This window comes from Polypterus senegalus, chromosome 5 (assembly GCF_016835505.1).
Source record: "Polypterus senegalus isolate Bchr_013 chromosome 5, ASM1683550v1, whole genome shotgun sequence".
In the NCBI taxonomy this organism is placed as follows: Eukaryota; Metazoa; Chordata; class Cladistia; order Polypteriformes; family Polypteridae; genus Polypterus; species Polypterus senegalus.
The window spans coordinates 45,960,276-45,981,340 of record NC_053158.1 but is presented as its reverse complement, the minus strand read 5'-3'; the positions used below and the strand labels follow the sequence as shown (position 1 = coordinate 45,981,340).

Here is a 21,065-nt window from a genome sequence, read left to right as displayed (position 1 = left end):
GCTCCAATCTTGAAATTTGGTTCCAGTGCTATTACTGTGCCCTTAGACACATTCCTTAAAAGGTAAAGTGATGTCTCAAATCGTGGCACTTCCAGCCTAATGTACCCTGACTAACTCCAAGCATGTCTGTCACCTTAAAGGCATTTTAATGTACCCTGTAATATTATTGGTAATAAAACGATTAAGTGAAGTGACTGCAGCAATTGAATTTTTGTTGAAGATATAATTTTAATAGAAGCTTCATTGACTTCTAGGAAACAAAAATAAGGAACAAGGTAAAAAAAGGCTATGCTGTTAAAAGCAGTACACATTTGAAAGGGATTATATCATAGCAGCTTTTTTTCCAACAATTAAGTGTAATTGAAGTACTCAACATTATAAATCATTTTTTCTTATTATTTTCACAATTTTGAGAGAACTCTTTGGACTAATAAAGCACAACCCTATTTTGATAATGCACTCCTGAGCCAAGATGGTCATTAGTACAATAAATATTTACCCCAGAACACTTAGTTTGTGAATACATTTTAGAAAATTGCCATCTGTTACAATGCTTGAAAACCGACTTTGCTAAAAATCTTTATTTTTTTGGTTTCCTTCCTGTATGTTTTTATTTTTGTTTTATAAAACATTCCATGTTCTGCTTACTTTTCTCTACCACATTGACTTGATATTTTTCTATTTTTAAATTATTGTCTTATATGCATGTAGAAACTAGCTCAGTATTTTTATTCTTTTTAATTTTGCTATTGTTGTTAATTAGCAAAAAAGAAGAAACCCAAACTACTGAATAAATTTGACAAAACCATTAAAGCTGAGATAGATGAAGCAGAAAAGCTCAGAAAGAAGGTGGGTTTTTTTACTTTTTCTTTTTCTAAAATAGCTCGAAGAATACAAAATGATACCAATCACTATGCCTTTCTTTGTATCTGCAAATTGTGAGTTTCAAAGTCAGTTTCTTATAAACTATTCAAAGGATGTATTAATTTATTGTGTACAATCATAAATTCTTGAAAGCGCTCTATTTGATATGATTCATCATATGCAAATAAGCTCTTGGAAGTATGCTTGCTTCAGTTTTGTAATCTATCCAGTGAGGAAAAACATAAGATGAGAATGCAACTCCTGAACTTTTTGTTTTCTTTTATCCAATGATAGCACTTTATATTGCAGATAGAAAATAATTATAGAAAAGGGCTTCATGTTAAAAGATGTATAGTTTGTCAGCTTTCTCTTTGTTTTTAAATCTTCTCATACAACAGCTGATAATGTTCTGTATTTTATCATAAATAGCAAAATAAAAACATTTTATACTTTTTGTGTGTATATCAGTCCTGCAAAGAATAATGCAGTGAGATCACAGTTAAATGTTGTTTATTTGAAATGCATGCAGTAGTATAAAGAAACCTGACCTCTGTCATGTAGCCATTTATCCTTATTATACATTACTGAGTTATTTATTTTTACTAGGGACGATCAGAAGATGCAGTGCGAGCATTTGAAGATCTTGTCATCAGGTACCCTCATAGTCCTAGAGCGAGATATGGTAAAGCTCAGGTATGTAATAATTGAGCTATTAATTGCTTTTATACTTCTACAGCATGCCCACTGAAGAAAATGCATGTAGTGTATGGGTGATACAGAGCATGTTTGCAAATGGCATTGTGAAAGATGGCCCATGGCGTCAGGTAAATTTTAAATAAACAATCACTTCCCAAGAAAGTGCAGATGCCAGTTAGGGCGTGGGTGTGCTTGAGTGTGTTTCACTTTGCAGGTATCTACTCTCTTGTGAGGCCTCATGAGAGGTAAGCAGAGGAGATGTGGATTTGAGAGGGTTGCACCGGGAACTGAATTTTAAAGAACCCTTTTCTGTCTTAGGAATTTAACCTAGCTGTTATGAATATTTATTTGAATTGTTTTTAACCTCCATGAGCACTTCTTTTTAATTGGATTAGTTATTTATTGAAGACTTCTAAACACTCTTTTGGTTTTTGGATTTTTAATCAAAGCACTGTTCACAGTTTTGCACCTACCCCTTGATATGTGTATGTGATGGTGACAGGTTCTTCAAGAGGTTCCCAGTCATGACAGGAGTGTGCAGCCAGCCGACACGGTCATAGGCATACTTAGGATTGGTGGCCTATACATGCATCTGAAGTAAACGGAAGGATTGCTGTTTCTCAGTCTTTACACTGCCTTCTCTGAATACTTAACCCCATTCCTGGTTATTCCAGAAGCTTAAATGAAGAAGCTTAATCAATAAAATGTAGCATTTTGATGTTCTACGTAAATTGCAGAAGATTCCATAAAAATTCACCTATATGTGGACAGTGATAAAGTTGCGCACCACACATGACACAGGACTCAGTGTTGCTACTGCCCTCTGCAGGAGACAAAAAATGGCTTATTCTCCACTTGTGTGATATTAACAGATCATGGATGTAATATTCATAATAACTTTGCTAAATAGAATGTTTACAAAAAAACCTAATAGTTGACTTGACAAGGATCGCCTGTTATAGTAACAGGATGAGTCTCTGGTATTGTCCTTTCAGCTTGATTGTTGAGCAGTTGATCCAATTACAGTAAATTGTACCAGTGAAGAATGTATGACACTGAGTGAAAATGTACTTAGTTCACAATTAGTTTGGTTGAAGGAAGTTATTACATTACACTTTTAGCCACTCAGCTTGTTCTTGGGGTAAAAAAATGGGGGAAGCCAACCCTCTCACCATGGTTAACAAGTAAAATCACAATCAAGCGAAGAGGAAGCAGTCAGAACTCCAAAGGTGACTGTGCAATGCAAATGTGCTCTTGTTTAAGAGGCAGTTACGACCATCTGCAGTAGATAGAAATGAAAACTGCAAAGGAACAATGTGCCTATCCTCCCTACATCAAGGCTTTCTTTTAACTCTGTGTTCATTTTGCTTTCACTCCGTGGCACTTAACACATCTACTTGAATATTCCGGTAGATCTGCAAAATATTACATTTTATGAATATAATAAATGTGCAAACACCATATTTCTTTAATATGTTTTTCCAGCATAAATAAATGTCACATTTAAAAAAATATGTTTCAGCACTTTGAAATAAATTAGCACAGAGAACAAAATTTAATTGTAGAATTTGTTTTCCGATAAAATTTGAAAATTGATTAAGGAACTGAATATATGTGGAAGTCAGTGTATGTAATATATTCTATATTTAATACTTAGTAAACAATCATAATTTAATCTAACCATAGCCACACACTAAAATGTGTTCTGTTGAACTACAGTAAAAAAAAACGACTAACTTCTCTGACAATACACTAAATGTACAAGCAATTAAACTTGATCCAGAAAAAAAGCTTCATACGAGCTCAAGTATAGTGCTACTGCTCAGGTGGAAATTGCTTACATTTACTATATAGTAAAAGCCTACCATAAGTGAAGCCAAGGCAGATACCTTTCATGTGTGGTGGAATTGGGGCAAAAGTCTCCACCAGTTATTCCTGGAAAATAATTTCAATAAATTGACAGCTTGCTATTGAAATCTACATATTTTAGACGTATTTGCAGAGAAGGTTTTTATTTTTATTTTTTTGTTTGAATGGTTTTAATTATACAATTGAAAATGCTGGTCACTTAAAAATAATTATGCTTATCAAGTTTATACTTGAGACCCTAGATAGCTGATAAATCTGATCCTTTAGACTGTCGGGGTTGGAGGTTCTCTTTGGAATTGCCTTCTACAAATCTTACTCCTTTTTGTTTTTCTGTAGATGTCTTTTATTTGCTTCATCAGAGAGGCAGTCAAACAACATGATACTCAGTGTAGTGCTGGAGGGTGATTCCAGTGTGGTTGTGAATATTGTAAACCAAACGAACCATATATGAGTGATCGAGTAAAATATGGCTCATAAGCTAAAGGTTGTCCAGAACTGTTTTGTGGTTAGATTTTCATAATAATTACATCACTCATAAAATTGTTTTAACTTTATTTCAGGCACAAGATGACTTGGCTGAAAAGCTTAGGAGCAATGAGGTTCTTAAAACTGCCATTAATACCTATGGTGAGGTTGCAGAACTTCCAAATGCACCATCTGACCTTGTAAAATTGACACTTAAAAGGAAAGCTGAGAGACAGCATTTCTTGGGTAATATTAGCCATTGTTTTTACAAATAAAATTCCACGAAATAAAACTTTTAAAATCTGAGTTATTTAATGTTTTTAATCCACATCTCTTATTATATCTAATATATTTTCTAATGTATGTCTCTGTACTTGGTTTGTTCTTCTTGAGGTGGACACTCTTGTATAGATCATTTAAATCAGTGAAAATATTCTGTTTTGGGTGAAACAGACACTTATTTTTAAGTGACAGCTGAATAAAAGAAAGATAAAAACAATTACATTGACAAGGTAAAATTATTATTCATTTTCATTTCCTTTCAGTGTACAGAAATGTTCAATATAACAGCATGACACACAGAATTTACTCATTTAGAAACCTTATGTATCAGTTTACTTATAGGTTTCTCTTTACATTTATAAAAAAAAAAATATAATGTTAAAAAAGATACTATATCTAACCTACTTACACCACGTAAATTGTAGCAATTTCACTTAATGCAATATGCGCCATAGCTGATCCTGGCAGTATTGTGTGCCAAGCAGGAGCCAGCCTGGCCCCGGGCATTAGTCTACTGCAGAGCCCACTTGCACGTGCCCATATAATAGAACTACCAGCTAACTAAACAGGTTATTTGTTTGGGATATAGGAGGAGGACCAGAGTACACAGAGATAAAGTTTTGCAGGTACAGAGAAAGAACATGCACATTTTAGTTAGAGAAAGTCCAAGCCCATTATACAATACCAGAACTCTGGAACTATGTGGCACCAGTACTAAGAACACAACCATTATTTAGGCCCTCAATCTGTTTGTTTAATTTGAAATGATTGATTCTTTTGATCCCTTCTCATGACTCATGGTCCTAAAATAATTTTAATTGCTGTCCTCTGTGCCTTGTTTTAATTAGGTGCAATTTTAAGTGGTGGCTGGATTGACACTTTTATTTTTCTTGATAAAAATTGCTATTGGACCGTGTAGTGTTGAATTGAAGAGTTTTTTTGTAAAGGGTGTTGACATTGGTGACATTGTCAATGTCATTTGCTTGCTTCACATGCTTGCAATGAATGCTATGGTGTCCAGATTCATTTTTGAGTTTGTTCATCAAATAAACACTGGATATTTCTAGGAGTATTGGAGATGTGTTCAGATGACTGACAAATTGATAACTGATCATTGGTATAAAAAATTGAAAAAACTGGCTACTTGTAGTGCATTTTAAAATGTATTTCTTTTGCTAAATCTGCCAGACGTCAAGTCTCCCACCCAATGCTGAGTTATCTGTTGTAAACACCAGAGGTCGCTGTTGCCCCGTTAGACCCAACAGACAGATACTGACACCGGGTAAAAGCACTAAGAAGTATTCTTTTTATTCTTTTTTTCCTCTGTAGTGCCTCCCAAGCACCCTAGCCACAGCAAATACAAATAAATTAAAACAAACGCAATTATTTTCCTCCTCTCCTCCCAGCAGCTCTGTCACACTCCCTCCCAACTCTGGCTCTCATGCTGGGTTTGAGCTGCTGGGCCATCCATCACACTGTTCAAACACCTTTATCCTACTATATTGTGTACCCTGTACCCATTCTTTACCTGGCAGTTTGTGTAGTTTAAGTCATTCTCCACTAAACTCCTTTTCTCTACAAAATATTCAAGGCAACTAACTTCAATACATTAATTTACAGCCTTTTCTTATCGATTCTGTTTTCAAAAAATGTGTAAAACTCATAGTTGGAATTGCAAATCTTCACTGAAATAACTGAAATCTACAGAATGCAAAGCTTGTTACACATTAACATGTTGTATTTTTGCTGCAACTCAGTTGTTTAAATTCCCTCATACTCTTTATGGTATGTACTGTATACACTTTACATTAAAGGTGTTACTGAAGCACTTCATGAGCTGACCATATCATGAGTTTGTTTTTCTACCTTTCCCTTATGTGTTGCAGTCCCAAAATGGGTTATTTCAACAGTTAAGTAAATGCCCTGGTCAAGGAAAGTTGAGCATGCTAAAAGTCTTGTAGTAGTTAATATATACTGTATGTAACTGGTGTTTTCAACAGTAGCATATTTGTTCTCTGCTTGAAATTATATAGTTTATCTTGTACAGAAGAAAAATAAAATATTAAAATTTTTACATTTTAATACACTTAACATTGCTCTTATGTTACTAGGCACAGTAGTCAATTTACATAATGAGTGCCATTGAGTATGATATTATTATTGAGACTATCGGCCATCAAGCAGTCTCTTTTTGACCAGTTGAAGTACTGTACTTCTTTAAAAATGCTACACGATTAAATGCAATGTTAAATTACAACTTTATGTTTTCAGATTGGCATTGTTTCTTCCTTTTCTAGAAGTCTTGTTCTTCTTCGTCTTTTTCTTTCAGCTGCATTTTTTTATTTAGGGGTACTTTTACCAAATTAACATTTATTTATTTCAGTAACTGGCATCACTTTTCTACTACTGAATCCATACTCCATGATCAGAAGTCACTGTATTAATTGGATGGTTAGCCTGTCAGACTATGAGAACTTCTTTTTGGCTGTCATTTGAGTATGATGCAAATATAGCATTAAAACATACTGTAGGAAGCAAATGATGCATAAGTATATGTTTTTATCCCTTGCTTTTTGATAATTTGTCTTTTTCCTTCTTCAGGACGTCTTCGAGGAGCACTAGTTACACTTGAAAAATTAGTACAACTTTTCCCTGATGATGTGTCACTCAAGAATGACCTTGGAGTTGGCTTTCTCCTTTTGGGAGACAATAAGAATGCCAAAAAAGTATATGAAGAGGTGTGTGTGTTTTTTGTGTCATTGTTAGTTATGTTTGTATGAAAACAAAATAGTAAGTATCATCTTTTGTAACATTTGTAAATAGGTTCTTGCTGCTTCACCAGAGGATGGATTTGCAAAGGTTCATTACGGGTTTATCCTTAAAGCAGAAAATCTAATTGCTGAAAGTATCCCTTATTTAAAGGTAAGACTCGCAAGAAACTTGTGCTATAAATTGCTAAATCTCTTAGCAGCCCACCATTAATGAAGCGCTTTTAATGGAATTCATTCTGTGTCTGTATTCATCTAGATTATTTTAACAATATTTACTACCATTAGCATTAACATATTTTGCACACTTTTATTTTCATGTGTACACAGTCTAGCTCATTGCCTTCCACAATTTATCCATGTGCAGACAGTGAGCTGTAACTGATGGCCCTGGTCAAGGATAGCCAACTATTGACCCTTTGCAGACCCTTAATAGTGCCCCCTTCCATTATCTCATACATACTGTATATAGGCACTTTCAAAATGTATCATGCTGTATTGTTTTCAGCTTTTTGATTCATTCTCATTCATTTATTATACTGAAAATTAAACTTAGACGTAACTTTATGTTTGTGTGTGTTCAGCCAAACCAAAAATCAACTAGTTTTTACAAATTTAGCAAGAGTGTCACCTTAAATCAAGCTCACATTCTGTGTTAACTTTTATATACTAAATTTCTCCTTTTTTAAAGAATGTAGTTATCTTTTAAATTCCCATAGCTTTTTCTTGGCACAATTTAAAGCTTGCACTCATTGGACAAAAAAAAAAAAAAATGATTTCCATACATGTGTCAAGGCTAATAAAACCCTCTGCTCCTTACTCCTAAAAACAAGTTCAAGCAAAAAATCTGTAGGAATCTTTCCTGTTCATCTGCTCAAGCAACATATATAATGACTAATCCTAAACTTTTCCCTGAACTGCAGAATTAGGCTAAGCATGAAGAAAGCAAATGTAACCATGATTCTCCTAGCGTTAGTAGAAAACCACATTCTGCGTAGACTTTAAAATTCATGCAGACATACATAAGTGCCTAGTAATTAACCATCATTCATTACTAAAGGCCATCTTAATTACTCATTGTTAGCAGTTGCTGTAAATGTGTATATTTGTGTAATGTATACGGCATTGATATTATAGTGTTATGTAACGGATATAATATACTCAGGGAACAGGTGGTATAGGACCATTATATACTGGCCTCTTTTTGGAATTATTTTAGTAGTTGGTTAGCCACCAAAAAAGTATCTTGAAAATTGTGTGTCACCACACAATATATGCAAGACATTAACACATCCACCAAAAAAGTCAATATTATATTCAAAAAATGTAAATTAAGTATTAATGAAAATAAATCATATCTGTTATTGAATTCTTAGAATGCTTTATTGAATCTATCCATGCAGGTAAACAGATTTTTTTCTTCTGCTAGAAAAATGTATCCATCACCCAGCAAAGTAACTAGTGGTGTGTGGTTTTGTGTAATGTTATTTTTGCTATTTTTGTTTTTTGACTGTTGGATTCATCTTATTTCCTGTACTATAAACGCTTATGGCATTGGTGGTCATGGACAGCAAAAATAGGATGAGAGTGAACACGCCAATGGATGTCAGGCTTCCAGTAAAATAAGTTGATTGCATTTTACTTTGGCAAAGGTCTATTGAGGAAAAGTGTTCTGCACATGTTGTGTTTCAGCATCCAGTGATTTTGTGCAGTTCTGTTGTCACAGAGCAATTAATCACAGCAAGCAGGAACTACACAACAAGTGGCAGCATACTATGCCAGCACAGGGGACAGAAACAGCCAGTCTCATGGCACATGGCTTATTGCTGGCAATGTGTGATCACACACAGCACAGGAAAAGCTGCATAATCAGATTACATGAGCCAAAAACACAAAGTTTATAAAGTTAAATAGTAAAAACATAAACATTTTAGTGTATTTTATGGGTTTTTTTGTATATATAACTATTATTTCTATAAGAAAGTTTGCAAAGCTGACATTAGTCTGATGTAATTGTCTTTATTTCTCTACTATCTATGTCTCTATCCAGCTCTCTATGTAAGATGCTTTTGACAGCTGGACTTGTGCACATTGACATTGATTGTCCAAAAAGGCAACCTGCAAACTTTGCAACTGAAAAATGAATTTTCCATCATGTTTAATTGGAGTTTGATTAATAAAAAACAATTGACATGGCAGCTGTATCTAGCTTTTCTCATTCTTGTATTGCCTCTCTTGCATTCAGACTGTCAGGCCAGTTTCAAGGTGTACCCTGACATTTAAAATGCTGTTGGGGCATTATTACTTCACAATTGATTTCACATTAAAATTTAATGATTTGTTTTCTTTCAATAAATATAGCTTTCCTTTCTGGAATGTTATATTTACATTTGTGTTCTTTTTTTGTATTGTTTTCTGTTAGTGTTTAAAGTAAGTACAATCAAATATACCATACTATTTATAATTGTAATCTTAATATGTATATAACAGCAGTATATGCTTAGAAAAACCCCGTTTAGTGTCTGAACAATTTTTCTTTAATATTCCCTTTATATTAAAATATTGTAATGTTCCATCCAGCTTTATCAACATTTTATTTTTACTTTTAGGAAGGACTGGAGTCTGGTCATCCTGGCACTGATGATGGACGCTTTTACTTTCACTTAGGTGATGCTTTACAAAGAGTTGGAGACAAAGAAGTACGAAACATAAAATAAAAATAATGAAGTTAACTTTCTTGAATGTTATAAATATTGCAGTGCGGTTATAATTACAATCAATTTACTCAGTTTGCATTTCATTTAGTTATTATTTTTTGTATGAAGAAAATTACATACAATGGCATCATAAAAATGAACTATTTAATAACATTGTACAAAGAAGTTCTTTAATTTCAAATTCTTTATATTATGCATATGGTTAGTCAAATGTAATTTTATTTAATATAAATAATTCTCCTTGCATCTGAAGAATACAGTATTATGATTAGAATAAGTGACACCTTGTGGTTTTACTCAAAATCACTTTTTGTGTTGTTAATTATATGATGTAAAGCCACAAAGCCATTTTGGTTTATTGCTTATTTAGCATTCTCGTTTTCATGTCCAACCAACATGCAACATTTCACCACTCTCTGGCACCATGATAAATAACATTGTATTAAAATAAATACCTCAGTTTCTTGATGTACCTCTTATAACTAAAGCCATTTTAGTAATAACAACGAAGTATACTCTAGTTGTTATCTGTTATTCTTTCCAAAGTACTGCATGAATACACTTGAATCTGTAAAGCCCACTATATGTAGGAAACTGTTCCTAAAACTGTGTCATTAATCTGCAAAATTAATTATTGTACAATACTATTTTATGAATTTACCTACTTGGGCCAACTCTGAATGAGTTCTTGTTTTCTTGATAGGTTATTCTTTATTTCACCAAGACTCTGATTAGTACAAGCCAGTCAGAAAAAAGGTGGATAGCAAAAAATGTGTTCTTAATTTATGTATATGTAACCCAATAAAAATCAATTTTGTTTCCTAGGCCTACAAATGGTATGAAATTGGACACCAAAAAGGACATTTTGCATCTGTGTGGCAGCGATCCCTCTACAATGTAAATGGTCTCAAAGCTCAGCCTTGGTGGACTGCTAAAGATACAGGTTACACAGATCTTGTGAAGGTATTTTGCTGACTTTTAATGCAGCATATCTAATGTATTTTGTTTTATATCCATATTTGTGAATTATAAATCCATTAAATTGGATCACTAACTGTTTACATATTAGGAAAAAATTTCTTATTTTTTCAGCAACCTTAATAGGTAAATATTGAATACATTTTCCTATTGTTTCCCTGAATAGTTTTCTAAATTTCTGCAAAAGTAATTAGTTTTAATATTTTGATACTTAATCAAAAAATAATAAATGACATTAAAAATGGTGCTAGCCAAAATGATTTTTCTTTAAAAATCTGTACTTTTCTCCAATCATTTGTTGTAAATATTGGAATCAATGTAGATGTAATCATCCTCACTGTTGTACACATCCTTTTTCATTGAAGGTTATAGCCAAGGTCTGTTTAAAACCAGGATATGTAGAGTTCTAGAAAGCTTAGGACGTCAGGTTTAATAGTAATATTAACAAATATGTATAAAAATAAAAACGTAATGAGGCATAATATATAAGTGTTGGAATTGGTAACCAATGGTGAATATATAAACATAGAATCAGTACCCATCTAGTAACTAAAATGGAGTTGTAAGTAACTGCACATATGTAGTGTCATAAAATAAATATTTGCCACCTGCTTGATTTTCTTATATATGCCATATTTGTCACAGTGAATATGGCCTTATCTTTCAGTCAGATATTGTAGTAGTTGTATATTGCACCAATGTTTTCATTTTTTTTATATACAGCGTTTTCAAACATGTAGTGCTCTAGAGTCAAAACATTTCCTATACCTTGTGAGCACAACATTTTAAAGGGATATTGGTTTCAATTGATTTCAAATTTGTTGCTAAAAATCAAGACCAATTTATGCTGGCCCTGTCCAAAATATGTCTGACTAATTTTGACCCTTACCGTCAAAGCGAGATTGTCAGAGCACAGGCTGTAAAAGAATATCAAGTCACTATCAAAACAAAGTCCTGAAATCCTCCTAAAAGTGTTATTAGTTTCAGTCATTTTATACAGTTTTTGAAATCTATTTCTTAGGATCTGGTGAGAAGCATCAGACTTACAAAAAATACATGCAGATTCTCAGAGTCAAACAATTTATAGAGACAGACAATTAGTTTATTTTAGTTTGAATAAATATCTACATTTTTCAATCATATTTCTGCTTTTGAATGTGAGAAATTTGGCTTAAGCTGAAATTATTACTATAGTGGGAAAGTGAAAGTTGTTTGACTTAACTCTGATACACTATTAGTTTATAGACAAACTGTCAAAAAAGAAATTAAACATTTCAGAATGCAGTGAGATAATTTGCTAATGACATAAAAGTCTCCTTGGCCATACATTATTCTACTGTTAATCTCACACTATAAATTAGTTAGATAACATTTGACAAGTTAGCTTTACCATGCTGCATTTTCTGTTCATTGCTATGTATTTCCAATGTATTGGTCTCTATGGTAACTGCTTTGTTATAGAAGAATTAATGCATTGCCTTAATGATACCAAATTCCAATTATAGTCATTGTTGACCTATTTTTTATAATTAATTTCATAATGTTACTAATAAATCACCTTCTTGTCTCATGTATTGTAGTCTGTCTCATATATTGTAGTCTCTTTGTTTAAAAAGTTGATCTAGTGTGCATTACTGTATTATTAAAACTTATATAAGGACATTAGGTGATACAAGGGTTTCCAAGTTAAGTCTTGGAGGGCTGGAATGGTTGTGTTTCATCATAATTGTTTAATTAGAAATCAATACTTACTGATAGGGTATTGTCTAAATAATTTGTGGCTCTGAGCAGATTAATAATTTTCAGTCCTCATTCATTTCTTTCCAAATATTTTATTTAAACAGTTCCTTCAGTGAACACACACAAGAGGACCAGGTTAGATGATGAACTGCTGGGTTCTTCTACATTTCCATCTAATTGTTAGTTGCTAGCTGGTTAAAAAAAAACAAAGTAAAAATTGTGAATGCAATTGCTTAAGACTGAAAGGGAAACAAATGAGATTTTGTAATTTTAACAGTTTAAGTTAACTAAAATGAAGCACAAAACTGTTATTTGACTCGGCAGTAATAATTAGCTACTAATTAATAAATCGGGTTAGAAAAAATAATGTGCAGCCATTGTGGCCCCTTCAGGGATAAACTTAGAAAACCCTAATATAACCTAAAATTCTCAAAAAATTTAATCCAATTCAAGATTATGGGAAAAGCCAAGCCCATCAAAGTAGCCACTCTCATACATTCACACAGTTATTAATTTGAAATTACTAATTAACCAGCATGTGTTTAGAATGTGTGAGAAAAACCTTTGTGTCCAGAGGAAAGTCCATGTAGACGTAGAGAGACCACAAAAACTTTACACATACAACCTTCAGATATGGAAATTGACAACCCTGGTTCTGTAATGTAGCAGCTGCCCACACTGTCCAACTGTGTCACCTTATGTGCACATTCATAGCAGGAAAACATAATGTAGCATTCACTATGGAATCAAGAAAAAATAATTAAGCTGTCATAGATGTTAAAGTCACCCATTAATACACAGTTGTAAGTTAAGGAAATAAATTTACATTAATCAATAATCTTAACAAAATATTTCTTAAGTTATTAAGCACTACCGATTTGCTCTTAGATTAAGATGTCTGCCATAATTGATATGTAACTTGTTTACTTGTTTTTGTGGTTTATATGTCATTTTAATATTGAAATGAACATGCAGCATAATCTAACAAGGGTAATTAAATTGATGCATACTGGCCATAATAAAATAATCATAAACTTGAACATGAATTTCTTGTTAAGTATGTGTGCCAAATTCTTCCTTAATTATCTATTCTTAGTCATACATGATTTATGTTTTTCCATATGTAATATTTTTACTTTATAAATATTAAAGAAAATAACAATCTGATCCTGAAAATTCAACTTTTCACAGGCTCTGGAGAGAAACTGGAGGATGATTCGAGATGAAGCTCTTGCTGTAATGGACTCAGAAAGTGGCATGTTTTTACCTGAGGATGAAAACCTCAGAGAGAAAGGTGAATGGGGGCAGTTCACACTATGGCAACAAGGTAAGACAATGGAGTATGTGAGTAACACAGAAAAATATCAAGGGAGACTTATTATAACATTCATGAAATATATGAATTATACAACTAAAGATTCAAGCATTTTCTTGCATTAAGTCTAATTTACTGATTGTTTTATTATGGCTGCTATTTTATCTATTTCCTAAATATCACTGGCCAAAGACCAGACAGGCATCCTACCTCACCCAGATTTAATTTAATTCACAGTGGCAGCTTGAGAAGTTATTTTAAAAATAGTGGTCTGAAATTGATCAGAAAGTACATGCCTACATTTTGTTCAATTCAGTTCAGCTTATTTTTATGTAGTGCTCTTCACTGAGTTGCAGGGACTGTGACAAGTTCTCTGTGACTGTAATTCTTTTCAGTCATTCTATTGCATGTATGTGTGTATTTATTAAGTTAATGAGCTTCTGTAAAAAGGTAAATTGAATTGTATGGGTCAAAGGGTCAAAAACAGAGTCCTGAAGACATCAGCGAAACAGCTGCTCAAAGCCCCCCAACCAGGACATTCTATAGTAGTGTCTTTGCTGGGTCATCAAATATAATGAAAGACTTTTTTAATCTGATGATTTCTGTATGAGAGATGACTTTTCCTTGGGCTGGAGAATAGCCTGTCAGTAGAGCCAAGTGCCACATCAAGTTTTTAAAAAGGGAAACATAATAGAGGAGTGTTAGTAATGGTTTATAAAATTATTTATATTTTTGTACAGATGACTAATAAACAGAGATACAATGTGCATAGCTAATCAGCAGCTCTAATCAGGGTATAGTAGACTAAACCAGACTAAAGCTGCTTACATGCAACAATGTATCAAACACAATGAACAGTCTTTCAGTCTTGTCTGAATGGACCTTGTGCATCACGCTAATTTTGCATATGTCAATAATATGCTTCACAACTGTTAAAGCTAGGAGATAGATTCTTTAAAGATTAGTACAATAAGACAGCACCATCATGAAATCATGAAGAAAAACAGAGTGTCCAGATTGCATTGCTTGTATTGATTATAACTAATGGCAAGTTACGTACCTAGACTGGACTGTTTTTGATGAAGAATTAACAGCACATCATTTGGGATAAGACAAAGAAATCAATGAAAAAAGCAGTGCACAGAAACAAAAGCATTGTTTCTGAAAGAAAATGTGCACTAGCAATAAGGCTATACAGTGGAACCTCGGTTTGTGAGCATAATTTGTTCCGGAAACGTGCTCACAATCCAAAGCACTCGTATATCAAAGCGAATTTACCCTTTGAAAGGAATCATGGCTGGTGTGAGTGAGTTTCTAAACTCTTTTGGGATTCCACCCAACAGGACGACAGGCGGAAGAGCGTCCCAAAGCAACCGCAAGCTCCAAGCGCTGTAGCAGTTTGCTGTAAAAGCGAATCTGAAAAGATCGCAGACATGCTATAAGCGCCTGCTGTTGATGGGTAATACAGGAACATTATAAATGCGCAGGGCACAGTATTACTTGGCCCCGACCCTGCCTGACTGCTGTGTCTGTGTATAGTTAGTGGCAGATCCCACTACAATAAATAACCGTGCTGTTCCTGTCTCAAGCTGACTAAAGCTGTGGTCGCTAAAGTACTGAGACTCAGCTTCATGTTTTGGGGTGCAAGACAGGGACTCACATGTTACAACATACACACGTGGTCACCATACTATAGTAAACAGTATACGCTCGTACGGATGTTGACTACATGAGTGAGGCACGCCGACTCAGACGGAGAGAGAGAGAGAAGAACCATCAGCTCAGTTCTGATCACGTAGCGCTTGGCAGACAAAGCGCATACTGTATATACTACTCATATTGCAAGACATTGCTCGTTTATCAAGTCAAAATTTATCAAAAATTTTGGCTCGTCTTGCAAAACACTCGCAAACCAAGGTTCCACTGTATTTCATCTTGAGGGTAAAGAACATTGGTCAAATGCAGTTACTGTCCAGAGTTTTCCTTAACATTGTATCTTTTTATGGGAGAACACAAACATATGTTACAGAATTGAACATTAGTAACAATAATTGCATGAAAAGTGCAGACATCTTTGTGGGGAACATTCCAAGTATATCCAACACATGATTTATTGCACTGTACATTTGCTGAAGGAAACTATTCCCTCATACTATGCACCATTTCTTGGAAATTATAAGCAAGAGATAATTAACAGATGAAGGTCACAATGGGATTAATTCTTCAAACATCTGTAAATAAATGTAAAAATTTCAAAGTTTGCTGCTTATTTTTATACTGCCTATTTTAAAATCCTGGTAGTTTTCAATCTAAAAATATTAATTTGGCGTCAACTTTCTAAAATAAAAAAGAAATGAAACTAGACTTGTCCATTTTGATTTTAGTTGTTTTTGTAAAGTGTATTACTATTAAGAATGCTTAATGAAACTTCTAAAATTCAATCACTATTTCACGACAAAGGGAGGGAGGCATAGAATTCATGAACCTACTCCGGCTACCTACAATGCAAGCTTTTGTGTCTTACAGTTTAACTGTAATATTGACATACACACACTGATTGTTACAATGCAGGCTTACAATAATCTGTCTACTGTCTAATAGTGTATGTCTTATCTCCAAGGTGTTTCCCCATCAGCCATAAAAGTGAAGTTTTCCAGGGAAAGATCATCTCCTAGTAAAATGTTGCACTTTTTACAGTTTAACTAGAGTAGAATATGTCATTGCATTAAGAATACCTCTCCTGAATTGATTTCCTGGTTCATCTTGATTTTTGTATATACTGTGATCACTCCACCTAAAAATGGATGTTTCAAAAGAGCATGTTTTTTAGATCTTAAAATGTTAATATCAATAATACTTTTAAATGCAATGGTAGAATTGAACATTTACAGCTTTTCTTTAAGAGGCTGATGTAAAGCATTTACAGTTTTCATATTTTTTTTGGTAATTGTCTAAAAGATTTACATTAAAGTTAGATGTTTGAGTGGTAGACCTAAATGACTCAGATTGTGCATTTTATTTACTTCTTTTCTCCATAGGAAAACAATCTGCAAATTCCTGTCAACGAGTTCCAAAAACTTGTACTTTGATGGAGAGATTTCCAGAGGCCACAGGTTGCAAAAGAGGACAGGTGCTTCATATATTAACATATTTATCATTTTATTTTTAGCATATTAAAATAATTCCTCATTTTAACTAATCATTAGGCAATAATGGTACTGAAGGTTCTCATCAAGCACAAACACGAATATTGGCAGAGTTTCTTTGCAGCCTTTGTCAATTTTCGTACAGTACAGATTGAGCGTTTTTCCCGTTTTTCTTCCTGGGGTTCATCAGGGGTGTGTTCTTGCTCCTACTCTGTCCATTGCTTGCATGGATTGGATGCTGACCAGGGTCATGGGATCAAATGGCTGTGAGGCATCTGTTGTTGAAGGGAGATTCAGTGATGTTGACTTTGCAGACGATGCTGTGATCTTCACAAAATCAATGGAGGCTCTGATTGAGACTCTTGACAGAGTGAGCGAGGAGTCTGAGTGTCTGTGCTTGCGAGTGCCCTGAATAAAAATAAGATCCAGGTCTTTAATCCTCATTGCTGAGGACCTGAGCAGCTGGACCAAACCAAGGGAACACCCACTTAACACCTGGCTGCAGCAGATAGATGGTCATTTCAGGAGGGTGAGACTGGGCCATGTGTCTGCATGGGGAGTTGCTATCCGGGATCCCGAGCTGTTTCAACATGTGGTGGGTTCGGCAACACAATGCATGCTCCTCAACCTGACCTGAATAATGGTTAACCTGCTTTTATAGTAGCCTTACACTTATGTTATACCAACCTGTATCTGTTATGAAATGAGAATGAGATTTGAATAGTACCTGATGTACCTTTCATTTCTCAAGTCCACTTTAAGAATGGCTACACTTGTAACACCTATTTGTTACTCAGTGTTACTGATATATTTTACACAGTTCTGCAGGGTGGGCCCTGGTTAATAAAAGATGTAACATTTGGCACCTTTTCAGCAAACAATTATATAAACTAACTCCTTACACTTAGCTGTATATATCTTATGTATATTTGAAGTGATAGCTTCTTTCTACGCTAAAATACTTTAAAACAAGTCAATAATGTGTACTACTTGAGAATGAAATTACTAGTACTATTTTCTAAGACCATTTAAGTAGACTCCTTGCTAAATGTCCATTGATTTTAAAATTTTACAAAGAAGCTTACCACAGCTTTATGACAGTAAAATTGTGCAGCATGAAGGAAAGAATATACCAAGACGGCATAGAAATATATTGTTATAAATTGTTAACATATACTATTTTGGTCATCTATAGAAATAACAAATCAAAAAAATAAAAAATCCCCCCCAAAACTCAGATTATCAGCCTAATAAGTCCATCCATCCATCCATCCTCTTCCGCTTATCCGAGGTCGGGTCGCGGGGGCAGCAGCTTAACACTTTTAGGGCGGATGTCGACTTTTGTCGACAGGAGGGGTTGAGGGCGAATGTCGACTAAAGTCGACATCCAGGGATAGAGGGCGATAATCAGCTGTTAATGGCGACAAATCTCACTGTCACGTCACAGGCATTCCCTCTGTGCTTGGAAGAATGATAGACTCGTTGACTCGGCAACTAATCCTAGCGTGCGTGAGTTGCGAAATGTAAACAATGGCAAGATGGTATCGACATGTGACAATGGAGTGAAGTGAGTGCAGAAAAGAAAACACTCGGCAGACAATGACAATGTTTTGCGCATTATCGCGGAGTCGGACTCTGATTTTTCAGAATCGGATTTTATTGACAGTGATCAGGAGATTGAGCAAGAGAGTGAGAAGCCGGAATCAGCTGATCAAACACCAGCCGATGCCGCGCCAGCAGATCTGCTGCCAGCTGAGCGCTTCGCGCAGCCGATGCATCTACAGCAAGGTTCGCGTGGGATAAATACACAGACATTGATCCGTTGAGAGCCGATCTGGCTACCGGACTTCACAAGACGGCATGGCTCGCTGTTGGACACGACAGATCACCAGCTGCTGTACTTCAGGCTGCTCTCTCCTGATGCTGCTTTTCAGCTACCGTCAGACGAGATAAACAGGTAGGCAGAGAAATTTTTTCAATCGCGGGCTGCGTTTGCATCGCATTTTGATTTTTCAAAGTGTAAACACACAACAAAAGACGAGATGAAGCGTGCTGTGGTATTACAAATAGAGATGGGACAGAACTGGTGATATAACTTCAGGGAGCATTGGTCCAAACGCGTGCTTTGTCCCCTGGTGGCTTTGGACAGGTTATTCAGCATGGTGATAGGTAATGTGCTGCTGCTGCAAAGTTTTATTCACTTCTGTAATAAACAGAAGCAAATCCCATGGGGTGAGCCGGGCTATAATGCCATGCATAAAGTTTCAGAAGATGAAAAGAGGTGACAATACGGTTTTCATGCGGGCAGAAAACTTGGTGGCAGTGGAATGGCACAATGGCAAAGGGTGACTTGTCTCTACAGCACACACTAACAATATATGTGAGAAAGTGCAGCAACAGACAATTGAAAAGTAGGCACCAAAGCAACACGTATTGTAAGCAGTGCAATGTGGCAATGACTGAAATTGGCTGCTTGGACCGAGATCAGACTTTGCAGGACTTTGCTGTGTAAAATGTATGTGATATGTATGTGAAATCATAGAGTATGCAGGCTCATACAACATGCAAGACAGTAATATTTGTCAAAAGTAAATATTTTTTGTTGATTTGATATGTTAAACAATTGCTTTGTGTTCTTTTTAAAAATGTTAGTTTTGGAAAAATATTCAGCCCTGGGAGATAAGAAAAAAAAATTAGCCCTAAAAGAGTTAAGCAGAGAAGCCCAGACTTCCTCTCCCCGCCACTTCTTCCAGCTCTTCGGGAGAATCCCAAAGGCGTTCCCAGGCCAGCCGGAGACATAGTCCCTCCAGCGTGTCCTGGGTCTTCCCCGGGCCTCCTCCCGTTGGACGTGCCCGAACACCTCACCAGGGGGGCCCAGGAGGCATCCTGATCAGATGCCCGAGCCACCTCATCTGACTCCTCTCGATGCGGAGGAGCAGCGGCTCTACTCTGAGCCCCTCCCGGATGACTGAGCTTCTCACCCTATCTTTAAGGGAAAGCCCAGACACCCTGCGGAGGAAACTCATTTCAGCCGCTTGTATTCGATCTCGTTCTTTCGTCACTACCCATAGCTCATGACCATAGGTGAGGGTAGGAGCGTAGATCGACTGGTAAATTGAGAGCTTTGCCTTACGGCTCAGCTCCTTTTCACCACGACAGACCGATGCAGAGCCCGATCACTGCGGATGCCGCACCGATCCGCCTGTCGATCTCACGCCCATTCTTCCCTCACTCGTGAACAAGACCCCGAGATACTTGAACTCCTCCACTTGGGGCAGGATCTCTCCCCAACCCTGAGAGGGCACTCCACCCTTTTCCGCTGAGGACCATGCTCGGATTTGGAGGTGCTGATTCTCATCCCAGCCGCTTCACACTCAGCTGCTAACCGATCCAGAGAGAGCTGAAGATCACGGCCTGATGAAGCAAACAGGACAACATCATCTGCAAAAGCAGTGACCCAATCCTGAGTCCACCAAACCGACCCCTTCAACACCCTGGTTGCGCTTAGAAATTCTGTCCATAAAAGTTATGAACAGAATCGGTGACAAAGGGCAGCCCTGGCGGAGTCCAACTCTCACTGGAAACGGGCTCGACTTACTGCCGCAATGCGGACCAAGCTCTGACACCGTTGTACAGAGACCTAACAGCTCTTATCAGGGGTCCGTACCCCATACTCCCGAGCACCCCCACAGGATTCCCCGAGGGACACGGTCAATGCCTTTCCAAGTCCACAAAACACATGTAGACCGGTCGGGCAAACTCCCATGCACCCTCCAGGACTCTGCTAAGGGTGAAGAGCTGGTCCACTGTTCAGCGACCAGGAAAACCACACTGTTCCTCCTGAATCCGAGGTTCACTATCCGACGGACCCTCCTCTCCAGAACCCCGAATAGACTTTTCCAGGGAGGCTGAGGAGTGTGATCCCTCTATAGTTGGAACACACCCTCCGTCCCCTTTTAAAGAGGGGACCACCACCCCGTCTGCCAATCCAGAGGCACTGTCCCGATGTCCATGCGATGTTGCAGAGACGTGTCAACCAAGACAGTCCTACAACATCCAGAGCCTTAAGGAACTCCGGCGATCTCATCCACCCCGGGCCCTGCCACCAAGGAGTTTTTGACCACCTCGGTGACTTCAGTCCCAGAGATGGGAGAGCCCACCTCAGAGTCCCCAGGCTCTGCTTCCTCATTGGAAGGCATGTTAGTGGGATTGAGGAGGTCTTCAA

General features: G+C 36.3%; 1 protein-coding gene across 3 annotated transcripts in view; it reads left to right on the top strand.

Moving 5' to 3' along the window:
- The window catches only part of unm_hu7910 (un-named hu7910), a 143,132-nt gene that overhangs the window by 100,498 nt on the left and 21,569 nt on the right, over positions 1–21,065 (top strand). For all 3 annotated transcript variants that reach the window (XM_039754571.1, XM_039754573.1, XM_039754572.1), the window contains 9 exons: positions 764–849; positions 1,471–1,557; positions 3,990–4,140; positions 6,778–6,914; positions 7,000–7,098; positions 9,554–9,643; positions 10,487–10,624; positions 13,571–13,706; positions 16,733–16,824. In XM_039754571.1, the coding sequence (XP_039610505.1) occupies positions 764–849; positions 1,471–1,557; positions 3,990–4,140; positions 6,778–6,914; positions 7,000–7,098; positions 9,554–9,643; positions 10,487–10,624; positions 13,571–13,706; positions 16,733–16,824 (1,016 nt within the window). The remainder of the gene's footprint in view (positions 1–763; positions 850–1,470; positions 1,558–3,989; positions 4,141–6,777; positions 6,915–6,999; positions 7,099–9,553; positions 9,644–10,486; positions 10,625–13,570; positions 13,707–16,732; positions 16,825–21,065) is intronic.